Source organism: Dryobates pubescens, chromosome Z (assembly GCF_014839835.1).
Source record: "Dryobates pubescens isolate bDryPub1 chromosome Z, bDryPub1.pri, whole genome shotgun sequence".
Classification (NCBI taxonomy): Eukaryota; Metazoa; Chordata; class Aves; order Piciformes; family Picidae; genus Dryobates; species Dryobates pubescens.
Window position 1 is genome coordinate 12,437,588 of NC_071657.1, and position 12,435 is coordinate 12,450,022.

General features: G+C 45.6%; 2 protein-coding genes across 3 annotated transcripts in view; one reads left to right on the forward strand and one right to left on the reverse strand.

Annotated features, from left to right (window-relative positions):
* Positions 1–8,419: 8,419 nt before the first annotated feature.
* ATG12 (autophagy related 12) lies at positions 8,420–11,834 on the reverse strand. Its single transcript, XM_054178433.1, has 4 exons — positions 11,660–11,834; positions 11,357–11,493; positions 8,934–8,996; positions 8,420–8,598 (listed from the first exon to the last, which is right to left on the reverse strand). Exons 1-4 carry the CDS (start codon positions 11,832–11,834, stop codon positions 8,539–8,541), a joined length of 435 nt encoding a protein of 144 aa, XP_054034408.1. The 3' UTR covers positions 8,420–8,538.
* A 108-nt stretch (positions 11,835–11,942) lies between these two features.
* AP3S1 (adaptor related protein complex 3 subunit sigma 1) overlaps positions 11,943–12,435 on the forward strand; it is a 28,765-nt gene continuing 28,272 nt past the window's right edge. For both annotated transcript variants that reach the window (XM_054178285.1, XM_054178286.1), the window contains exon 1: positions 11,943–12,200. In XM_054178285.1, coding sequence (XP_054034260.1) covers positions 12,132–12,200 — 69 coding nt within the window. In that variant the 5' untranslated portion in view covers positions 11,943–12,131. The remainder of the gene's footprint in view (positions 12,201–12,435) is intronic.

A 12,435-nucleotide genomic window follows, 5' to 3' on the forward strand; every position in this document is an offset into this window, starting at 1 on the left:
AGGTTTCCTCTTTCAGAGCTAAAGAGCTCTTAATGCATTTTAGTTCCCAAGAGTTACTGGGGTTATTAGTTCTGCTACCAAACTGAGTTTGAAGGAAAGACATTTTTGTGTGCTTTAATGTCATATACTGATTTTTGCAATTGGAATATGTAACTTGAACCTTCCCCACCCCGCCCCCGTTTCTTTTTTGTGCTTAAGCTCCTCATGCAACTACAATTTAACACTACAAATACCTATCCATTGGATGGAGTGAATAAACAGTTTTCTCATGGAATTTTCCCACAAGAAGATGCAGAGCAAGGACACCAAGACTGCTGTACTTTTTCCTAGATCTTACTAATTAATGTTTGTCACCAACTTTCAATAAGGAAAGGTATGAGTGCATTGAGATTAGTACTTCCTTGCCACCTGCAACCTGCATCCTTAACAAAAAAAGGTGCTGAACCTAGATATTGGTAAGCATTTAGAGCAAGCCTGTATGGAGGGAAAGCTGAAGAAGTATTTAGGAATTCAGAGATTGCTCCTGAAGTTGAAAGAGGGACAATATTTTTCCCCTCAACATGCAATGGTTTTTCTTGAATGTGCATACTAATTTGTATCAACTAACAAATATCACAAGGAATGATCTCTGGCACAGTGGCCAACTTGCAAAGAACAGTTTGCATCTGTATTACTTACCTTTTAATCTTTGGAACAGGCTGGACACATCCAAAATGCCCACCAGAAACAGTGTCTTGCCAACTTCTGAATTGTGTGCAGGCCAAAACCTGTGCCAGCAGCTGTTCTACCAAGTAGCTGTACAGATGACTGAACTACAGTGCCCCAGAAAAATCTCCTGGCACTGCTTAGTGTAGTGACATAGATGTAGTATGACTGGCTCAATATTAAGCTTTTAACATATTTATTTTGGTCTCCTCAGTCAATAATACGATTCATTTAACCTTTCTTAAGGACCTATTTTAACACTAAACAACCTCTAAATGGTTTTTTTTTTCCCCTCTCTAGATATTTTGACACCAAGTCTAAAGTTTTAGGAGTAAGATAACATGAAACATACCTGAAATCTGATGGTATTACAGCTGTTAAAGCAAGTGCAGAGTGTAGACAAGAAAAATACATGGAATTTTATGTTATTTAGTCTTGGGAGTATATTGAGTATCATACTAAGGAAAGCTAAATCAAGGTCTCAGCAAATAAGAGCAAATATATTTAAATTTTTTTTGTCAAATGTTGTTCATGATCCAGTGAAAAATAATACCAAACCCACTTCTTTCTTTTCAGTGTCCTTGGTATTTAATACAAGGCTGTAATAGTCACAATCATGATGAAAAATGCAGAGCTAATGGCGTTTTTCTCTCCTTTTGTCTCATTGCCAAGTATGAGGATGTTGCAGTACATAAGGGCTTGAGTAACCTTTGCACAAAATCCTTGAAGAGTAATTAAGACTTCAGGATAGTAGGAAGCCCAGCATAAGCCTGAAGCTTGTGTAGCTAAAAGCAGAATTTGATCTGCAAAATGAGCATGAACAGCAGTAATGGATGAATAGAAGCTGCTTTAGTGTTGAGTGGTCTGTAGAAGAGATGTGTGAACTTCCAGCACCCCTCTTTGACTTTACTGTAGATCAATCAGTACATTTCAAAATTATGATGTGTGGATAATTAAGACACATCTTCTGTTAATACCTTAGCAGTAATTCTTCAGCTCATAAAAGTAAGTATGGCATTTGCTCTATATGCATGACTATCATGTCACTCTTGTAACTTCAGATTCACTTAGCTGTGTCATGTTTTCCATGTGCTTTTAAGACTACTGCAAGTTACAAATCAGAAATTTATAATGGTTTGGAGACCAGCATTAATTACCTGAACAACAATTAATATAAATAATGCTTCCCAGTTTAGAAGGTTTGAACTTGATGATCATTACCTTCGAAATAAGAAAGCTTATGGTGCCCAGCACCATTTTTTAGTATCAGGACATTGTATTGTAAGGCCATTATTTTTCCCTTCCTATGTTTAGCTTTATCTCTCAATCTTTAAAAATTAATTTACCAAATTTTCCAATCTGCCAATTCTGTTAATTCAGTTATATAAACCCAAGTGAATTAAATTTTATTACAAATATTGGATAGCTCAGTACTGTAGCAACTCTAAGTGGAACACAATACTCTAAGTCAGTCTACGCTTTTTTGACTTATACAATACTCACAGGCTTGCCCAAAATGTGAACCTTTACTTTCAGATCCTTTTTCCTCCCACTGTGGCAACTGAAGTCAATTAAAACTGCACAGTCAATGCTTTTACTCAAGGTATATTGAAATCAGAGAAAATATTTCATATTTTACTTAAGCTTCTGATGTTTCAAATTTGCTGGAATTATTCTTTTTGAAGAGGTACGTTGCATACATTTTAAAGCGTTTCAGGATCATCTGTGATTTTAGATACTGTAACTGTCATTTTCCAAAATATGAAATTTAACATGAAATTTGTCTTCTACAAATTCCACAAGCAACATTTATTTCACCCAGTACATTCTGTATTTAACATGTTTGGAATCTACTCTGTTACATAAGAATATGCACGAGGAAAACTTTCTGACACTTAAACCAGTCACATCCTGACTTCAGACAGATAAAGCCCATCAAGTTCCCAGAAATAAACAAGCATTGGCTGGCTCTCTGATGTGAGAAGGTACAAAACTCCAAGAGTAACAATAAGGACTCCCTGTAAGGGAGGTACCTGGCATAATTAGTAGAATTGAAATGGCAGTCATTAAGCAGAATAAAGACAGCCGTGTAGAGCATTCAGGAAACAGAATGCAAGAGCTGGATCAGGTGTCACTGTATACTGGTTAACTAGGTGGGCCAAAAACTAATTAGTAGGGGTTGGAGAAAAGTTAGAAACAGAAAAATGTTGGAGCAAACATTAATAAATAAACTTTGTTCAAGAAACAAGCCAAATGTTAAACAAATGAGTAATTAAAATCTGCATGATACCTTGCAAGATACAATTACTTGCATTTCTCCTTCACCTTGAGTTCCTAGTAGGTTGGGGTTTTTTTGAAGACTAAAACGAAAACCTGCCCCCAAAACACACCTACCAAACTTCTTGCATCACTTCTGAAGAGTGTATTTGCAGTTGTATCAGTAGTTTCATTTAAGATCAGATGAGGTGAAAGGCACCAATAGAACATGTTTTGAAGAGCCAGACTAGTAGCTTATCTTAGGTAAACATACTGCCACACAGAATGAACTACTTGTATTTGTAAAGCTGGCAAGTGGGCCTATTACGAAAAACGTTCGTGGTGGAAAAAAAAAAAAAAAAGAAAGAGAAAAAGAAAAAAAAAAAACAGAACGAGGAGTAAGGATGCCAATTCCTTTGTCCTCGTGTACCCTCTAGTGGCTGTGCAAAGTCACACTGCCTTCACGGGAACCCACAAGGCAGTTTCCTCAAGACAAAAAGCAGTGCCTACCTCTGCAGTAGTTGTCTTAATTCTGCCGTGTTACCTTAATCCACGCTCAGGTTTATCACTTACAAAGTGCTAAAATACAACCAGTTACTTGCTCAGTGAGCATTCGGGGCACACGCCTGTGTCACTGTGCCAAACACGCAATGCTGTAGGCGAACTGCTGCAATATCAGTGAGTTCAGCTGAGTGTTACTTCTCCAGAAGTCCTCTAAAGGTGGAAACAGTGTGACGCACAGGTTGCGGAGACCACATAAGAGCCTCTTGGATGTGATTTGCAGAGGGACCTCAACCGATGCAGAGAGACCTCGACCGACTGGACAGATGGGCAGAGTCCAATGGGATGGCATTTAGCAAGTCCAAGCGCCGGGTGCTGCACTTTGGCCACGGCAACCCCATGCAGAGCTACAGGCTGGGGTCAGAGTGGCTGGAGAGCTGCCAAACAGAGAGGGACCTGGGGGTGATGATTGACATCCCCTAAACATGAGCCAGCAGTGTGCCCAGGTGGCCAAGAGGGCCAATGGCATCCTGGCCTGTATTAGGAATAGTGTGGCCAGCAGGAGCAGGGAGGTCATTGTGCCCCTGTACTCTGCATTGGTTAGGCTGCACCTTGAGTACTGTGTCCAGTTCTGGGCCCCTCAGTTTAAGAAGGACATTGAGACACTTGAACGTGTCCAGAGAAGGGCAACAAGGCTGGTGAGAGGCCTTGAGCACAAGCCCTATGAGGAGAGGCTGAGGGAGCTGGGATTGTTTAGCCTGGAGAAAAGGAGGCTCAGGGGTGACCTCATTGCCCTCTACAACTAACTGAAAGGTGGTTGTAGCCAGGTGGGGGTTGGACTCTTCTCCCAGGCAACCAGCACCAGAACAAGGGGACACAGTCTCAAGCTGTGCCAGGGGAGGTTTAGACTCGAAGTGAGGAGAAAGTTCTTCACTGAGCGAGTCATTTGTCATTGGAATGTGCTGCCCAGGGAGGTGGTGGAGTCACCATCCCTGGAGGTGTTCAAGAGGAGATTGGACGTGGCACTTGGTGCCATGGTCTAGTCGTGAGGTCTACCGAGACAGGTTGGACTTGATTGATCCTTGGGGTCTCTTCCAACCTTAGTTATACTGTGATACTCTGATACTATGATACTGTGAAATGGCAGCACATGGCTCAAGACTATTGTACAAGCATGCTTCAAACTAGAACAGGCTGTTTTGCCTGTGTATGTGCCGAAGAAGTCACTTATGTCAGGGACAAAAACTGTTATCCCGCAAAAGAACACTCTGCAAGCAAATAGCTGACATTCAACTTAGTTCACCTCAAACAATCATAAAAGGTTTTACAAGACAACATTTAACTTAAATCCACAAAACCCAACCCCCATACTCAAACTCTTCAATCCCTCCAATAAATAAAAACAAGCATCAGTACTCTACACAAGGTACCAAGCCTTCTCCAGGATGAAAAAAACCAAAAGCATTCCTCATGTTATGCCTTAGTAAAAGGAAATAAACTGCTGATGGAACATGCGGCTGCAGAAACAGGAAAGTAACAGCAGCCAAAAGGAGAATAGATAGGAAAGGATTTTAGCATTTCCTCTCACAAGAATGCTACTGGTTGAAAGGGACCTCTGGAGATCTAGCCCAACCCCACTGCTAAAGCAGCTGTGCCTAGATCTGGTTGCACAGTAATATGTCCAGGTGGGTTTTGAAAGTCTCCAGAGCAGACTCCGCAACCTCTCTGGGCAGCCTGTTCCAGTGCCACACCACCCTTAAAGAAGTTTTGGCTTATGTTTAGGTGGAACATCCTGTGTTCTAGTTTGTATCCATTGTCCCTTGTCCTTCCACTCAGCACCACTGAAAAGAGCCCAGCCCCATTCTCTTGATTTCATCCTTAAGACATTTATAAATGATAAGATGCCCTTGGTCTTCTCTTTTCCAGGTTAAAGAGGAAAAGAGGTCTCTCTCCATTAACTGAAGATGCAACAGCTAGCTGCATCATTCAACTAATGGCAATAGTCACTAAAGAAACATTTGTCAGCTGCTGAAGTGTCCAGCTTTCAACAAACCACTACACAATTTGAGCGAGAGGAAAGTATTTCTGAGGCCTATCATTATGCTGCGCCATATAAATGAGGTACTTATACTACAAACACTATGAAGGAACATGATGAAGTAATACATTATAAACCAAAATGTTAAGAGGAAAAATAATATAATTTAACAACCCCCCTAAAATACTGTCTTGAAATTACATGAGATAACATTTACTCCATCGAAGATTTCACAAGTAATAGAATGAACACAACAGATGCACGACTTAATTCAGCGGAGAGGAGGCAGTCCAGGAGATTCCTGGAGCACATGGAGGACAGCTTCCTGATGCAGCTGTTAAGTGAGCCTACCAGGGGACAGGCTCTGCTTGACCTGCTGTTCTCCAACAGAGAAGGGCTGGTGGGAGACATGACGGTGGGAGGCTGCCTAGGGTGCAGTGACCACGAGATAGTGAAGTTTTCAATATGCAGGGAGATAGGGAGGAGCACCAACAGAACCTTCACCTTGGACTTCCAGAGGGCAAACTTCAGCCTGTTTAAGAAACTTATTCACAAAGTTCCCTGGGTATCAACCCTCAAAAACCGAGGGGTCCAGGATGGTTGGACCTACTTCAAACAGGAGCTCTTGAAGGCACAGGAACTGGCGGTCCCCATGTGCTGAAAAATGAGCCAGTGGGAAAGACGACCGGCCTGGATGAGCAAGCAGCTCCTGGAGGATTTAAGGGAAAAAAAGAGGCTGTATCACCTGTGGAAGGAGGGGAAGGCTTCTCGAGGTATGTTTAAGTTGTTAGATTATGTAGGAAAAAAATTAGAGAAGCAAAGGCCCAGTTGGAACTGAAGCTGGCCACCTCTGTCAAAGACAATAAAAGCATTTTTACAAATATATTAACAGTAAAAAGAAGGGCAAGAAGAACCTCCACTCCTTATTGGACCTGGAGGGGAACACTGTGACTGAAGATGAAGAAAAGGCTGAGGTCCTGAACACCTTCTTTGCCTCAATGTTTAACAGCAAGGCAGGAGTTCAGGACGAGTGGCCTCCTGAGCTGGGTGATGGGGTCAGGGAGCAGTGTAATGCCCCAGCAATCCATAAGGAATTAGTTCGGGACCTGCTGAGCCACTTGGACACTCACAAGTCCATGAGACCGGATGGGATCCATCCTAGGGTGCTGAGAGAGCTGGCAGATGAGCTGGCCAAGCTGCTCTCCATCATTTTCCTCCAGTCCTGGCTCACCTGTGAGGTCCCAGATGACTGGAAACTGGCCAATGTGGTCCCCATGCACAAGAAGGGTCGAATGGAGGAACCTGGAAACTCCAGGCCTGTCAGCCTGACCTCAGTGCCAGGGAAAGTGATGGAGCAGATTATCCTGGCGGCAATAACTGCGCACTGAAGGATGGCCAAGGGCTCAGGTCCAGCCAGCATGGATTTAGGAGGGGCAGGTCCTGCCTCTCCAACCTGATCTCCTTCTATGATCAGGTGACCTGCCTGGTGGATATGGGGAGGCCTGTGGATGTGGTCTACCTGGACTTCAGCAAGGCCTTTAACACTGTCCCCCACAGCAAACTGCTGGCCAAGCTGTCAGCTCACGGCTTGGACCGCTCAATGCTGTGCTGGCTTAGGAAGTGGCTAGAGGGCCAAGCCCAGAGAGTGGTGATGAATGGTGCCACATCCAGCTGGTGGCCAGTCACCAGTGGTGTCCCCCCGGGGTCAGTGCTGGGCCCCATCCTCTTTAATATCTTCACTGATGATCTGGATGAGGGGATTGAGAGAGTCACCAGCAAATTTGCAGATGACACCAAGTTGGAAGCAGATGTTGGTCAGTTAGAAGGTGGAAGGGCTCTGCGGCTCTGCAGAGGGACCTCAACCAACTGGACAGATGGGCAGAGTCCAACAGGATGGCATTCAACAAATCTTAAGTGCTGGGTGCTGCACTAGGCTGGGGTCAGAGTGGCTGGAGAGCTCCCAAACAGAGGGACCTCGGGGTGCTGATTGACAGCTGCCTAAACATGAGCCAGCAGTGTGCCTGGGTGGCCAAGGCCAATGGCATCCTGGCCTGTATTAGGAATAGTGTGGCCAGCAGGAGCAGGGAAGTCATTGCGCCCCTGTACTCAGCACTGGTTAGGCCACACCTTGAGTACTGTGTCCAGTTCTGGGCCCCTCAGTTTAGGAAGGACATTGAGACACTTGAACATGTCCAGAGAAGGGCAACAAGGCTGGGAAGAGGCCTTGAGCATAAGCCCTATGAGGAAAGGCTGAGGGAGCTGGGATTGTTTAGCCTGGAGAAAAGGAGGCTCAAGTGTGACCTCTTTGCTCTCTACAACTACCTGAAAGGTGGTTGTAGCCAGGAAGGGGTTGGACTCTTCTCTCTGGCAACCAGCACCAGAACAAGAGGACACAGTCTCAAGCTGCACCATGGGAAGTTTAGGCTTGAGGTGAGGAGAAAGTTCTTCACGGAGAGAGTAATTTGTCATTGGAATGGGCTGCCCAGGGAGGTGGTGGAGTCACTATCCCTGGAGGTGTTCAAGAGGGGATTGGACTTGGTGCCATGGTCTAGTCATGAGGTCTGTGGAGACAGGTTGGACTCGACAATCTTTGAGGTCTCTTCCAACCTTGGTGATACTGTGATATGTCAAAACGAAACTGAATCCCAGGTTACACAGTAAACATTTCTTTTAATAAATAGGAACTTTTGTCTTCAGTACAGCATACAGTGACAGAGCTATCCAGCCAGTCCTCCACACAATCATGGAAATTTCCCTTCAGATACAGCAATAGAGAACTCAGCAACAAGAGAGCTGCCTCTGCTCTATACAAGGCAGATGCATATTTTTTTCTGTACCTCAGATGTTCAGAGAGAAGCTGGATGATCAGGTAGCTTAAATAGCTCTTCTTTTGTGCTCCTTGTCTGCATCACTGTTATAAATGCAGTCACAAGCAGAAATGCAAAAACCCTTCTTTCTGTGTTTACAGGTGAGTTTAACAAAGTTAGTCCCTTTTCCATTCATGAAGACACCACCTAAACAGCCGTATTATTTGTCACTTATCCCCATGCCTGAGTTTTGCAGTAATGCAGTACAAGTTTGCCATCACTTCCAAAACACTGCAAGGAGAAAACAAACACAACCAAGAGCTGTTAGATTATTTGTGGGCTAGCATACACATGAAGCAAAACAAAGCCCCCATCAGATAATTGTGTCATGGAGTACTGTTATCAATAACAAAGCTCTCCCTCATAAAGACAGGTATGACAACACAGTACACATGAAGGAATGCATTTCCAGACATATCTTTAAAACATATTCTTGCAGATTTGTGACTATCAACTACATTGTACTAAAAGCAAGCTATAAGCAGCATAGCTAGGGGCAAGTACCAGAAGTGAACTGACCAATTCTCCTAAGGACATTACAAAAGGATATTTAAGATGAAAATCACCTCATAGAGGGTCCCAACTTCTTGGTCCGGAGATGGAGCAAAGGACTGATTTACATATATGAACTGTAAGAAAAGAAAACAGAAGATGGAGATCTATAGATTTCATAGATCATACAGAAGAAACATTTTGCAGACAGGCGAGTAAATCTGTGCTCCGCTCCCCATTTACTTAGTAGGCTTTACAATCCACACCAAAATACCACAAATCACTATTTTCACTTCAGGGTGGAGGAGTGACCCAACTTCCAGAAGTGAGCTCTGACAGGCAAACTAGACCAAGCCAAAGCAATGTGTTGACTCCTACAAATTGACCCATTAGTCTCCCATACAGCAGCGTAAGGTGAACCGGTTTAGTTCTTCCTCTCATTTCAAGTACCCGAACCATTTTGCTATTCCAAACTTACTTTGGTCAAAAGAAGAGACATAAAAAATAGAGTTACTTTGAAGGCATCCTTCTCATGTCCTGCTGCAAATGTATATAAAAATAATGTCAATGAGGGCCTGGGATCTGCAGTGTGAGATAGCAATGTGTAGTAGGGTAGCCTTGGGAAAAACAAACTCCATGATTTCCAAGTGAAAGAGTGAGCTAGTCAAGCTATGCCTACATGCTCAAGAGCCTCCAGACCAAAATCAAAGTGATTTCATCTACACTTTACCTACACATTTGATTGTATTGCTGAGTCTAGCTTTAACTTTGAACTTTAAATGAAAACTTTAAAATGTATGGATGTTAAGAGCTTACTTCTAATCACAAATTAGTACAATCATATTTCTGAAGTCAATTAAATATGAGTCAATTTGCCCAGGTGGCTAAGAAAACCAACAGCATCCTGGCTTGTATTAGAAACACTGTGGCCAGCAGGAAAATGGAGATGATCAATCCCCCTGTACTCAGCATTGCTGAGGTCACACTGAGTATTGTGTTCAGTTCTGGGCCCTTCACTACAACAGACTGAGGTTCTGGAGTGTGTTCAGAGAAGGGTAACGAGGCTGGTGAAGGGCCTGGTGCACATGACCGCTGAAGAGCTTGTGAGAGAGCTGGGGTTATTCAGTCTAGAGAAGAGAAGGCTGAGGGGAGACCTCATTGCTCTCTACAACCATCTCAAGGGAGGTTGGAAAGAGGACAGAGCCAGCCTTTTTTCTCTGGTAACAAATGACAGGACTAGCGGAAAAGGTCTCAAGCTGTGCCAGAGAGAAGTGGTAATGTCTACTTTGAGTCAGTTTTACTGGTGTTAAACACTTACTTCGGTTTTGCCAAATTTTCTGCTAAACACCACAATTTAGATAAGTATCATAGAATGGTTTGGTTTGGAAAGGAACTTTAAAGGTCTTCTAGTCTAATCCCCCTGCAGTAAGTAGGGACATATTTAACTAGCTCAGGTTGTTCCGAGTCCTGTTCAGGATGCCCTAGAATGTTTCCAGGAATGGAGTACCTACCACCTTTCTGGGCAACATGTTCAGACCTGAAATGATTCAAGATTATGGAGCACAAGGCAATCTCATGGAAGTACTTCGCATGGCTGGCAAATCAAGAGAGGAGATTCTCCCCCTCTACTCTGCTCTTGTGAGACCCCACCTCAAATACTGCATCTAGTTCTGGTGTCCCCACTGTAAGAGGGATATACATCTATTGGAACAAATCCAGAGTAGGCCACAAAAATGATCCAGGGACTGGAACACCTCTGCTATGATAGTCCAAGGGAACAGAGATTGTTCAGTCTGGATCAGACTCCAGGGGAACCTTAGAGCTGACTTCCAATACCTGCAGGGATCCTACAGAAAGGCTACAGAGGGACTTTTTTTACAAGTGTCCACCCACAGGACAAGGGGAAATGGATTTAAATTGAAGGAGAATAGGTTTAGATTAGATTTTAAGAAGAAATTCTTCACTACGAGGGTGGCAAGACCCTGGAATAGATTTTCCAGAGGTTGTGGATACCCTCTCCCTGAAGATGTTCAAAGCCAGGTTGGATGGGACTCTGAGTAACCTGGGCTAGTTGAGAGACATCCCTGCCCATGGCAGGGGGGTGGATTAGACAATCTTTAATGTCTCTTACAGCCTAAGCCGTTCTATGGTTCCAGTGTTTCGCTATCCTCATTGTAATGTACTTCTTTACATAGTCTAAATAAACCCTCTTTTAGCTTAAACCCACTAATCCTTCTGTCATAACAGGCCCTGCTGAAAAGGCTGCTATAAGGTCTCCCTAGAGCTTTCCCTTCTCCATGGTTGAACTATGCCCACTCTCTCAGCCTTTCTTCATGAGAGAGGTGTTCCAGCCTAGGTGCTCCAGATTAAAACAATCTGCTGCTAGGTGTGACGGCTTGGGCCTTGGGTAAGCGGAGGTGCCAGCCACAGCTGGCGCTCAGCCTCTCCCGTGGCTTGCAGAGAACGACGGGCCTGGCTGCCAGATGCCTGCTCCTACCAGCTGTTCGGAGGCCATCAGCTTGAGGAACTTCTTGATGAAGTCAACGAGACCCTGGATTGTCCGGGTACGCTCCACAGCCCACTTCTTGGTCTTCATAATCGGGGTATCGCCCACGGCCTTCAACAAGATATCAACTGCAAGGGAAAGGGAGCAAATTAACGCCGCGGGCCGCGGCCCCGCCCTCTATGCCCTCATTGGCCAGAACCACCCGCTCCCACTGACGATTGGATAGTGTACCTGCTCTTCACCGCACAAACCCGCCCGCCCGGCAACCCAGACAGTGACTTCTCGCTCTATTACTTTTCTTTTTTGTGTCGCCGGCTGGCTCCTCGGTGCCCGGTGATCCGGCCGGAGGGGGAGCCGGCTCGGCAGCCCCAGCTGCAGCGCCTCCTTCCGGGGCTTCCTCCCCGCCCTCGGTTCGGCCCTCGCTCTGAGGAGAGACGAGGGGCTGCTGCTGCTGCTCCGCTTCCGCCATGCTGATCCCGGAAGTTGCCTTATGCGCAGCCGCTCCGCAAGGCGTTTTGTCCCTTGCGGGACACCGCCTCCCGTCAGCTGATGGGGTGGGGTGGGGGGGATTGTCGCGCGTGGCAGGATCTGCTCTCCTACTGAGGGCCGCGGGTCGCCGGCGACGTGGTGCGCGCGCCCCGCTGCTGCCGCCACCCCGAGAGCACGGGGTGGGGGGAGGGGGCAAGGGTGGGGAGGAGGAGAAGGAGAAGAAGGAGGAGGGGCACAGAGCAGCGAGCCCGGCGGCTCCCGCCGCCTCAGTCCCACCATGATCAAAGCCATCCTCATCTTCAACAACCACGGCAAGCCACGGCTCTCCAAGTTCTACCAGCGCTATGTACGGGCGGGCTGGGGCCTGGTTGCTGAAGCAGGGGCGTGGGGAGGGAAGGGCGTTCGTCCTCCTGAGGCGGTTTTTTTTTTTCTGCCGTACAGCCACTCAGTTCCCTCAGGACCGGCGGTTCCGGCGTGCGGCCGGGTCGGGGTGGGGTGGTTTGCACGCAAGTGGTCCTGGCTCGGTGTTGCTGCTTTCGCTCTGCTAAAGGCGGCAGCGTGGGCCGAGTGCGAGGGGAAAG

Bases quoted from the DNA above. Each gene is read 5' to 3' on its own strand.
- ATG12 (XM_054178433.1), bottom strand. From the start codon at position 11,834: ATGGCGGAAGCGGAGCAGCAGCAGCAGCCCCTCGTCTCTCCTCAGAGC. The intron at 8,997-11,356 runs GTAGGAGCAGGC...CTTTTCTTACAG, and splicing joins TGATGGCCTCCGAACAGCTG to TTCATATATGTAAATCAGTC. The intron at 8,599-8,933 runs GTGATTTTCATC...TTCTCCTTGCAG, and splicing joins AAGTTGGGACCCTCTATGAG to TGTTTTGGAAGTGATGGCAA.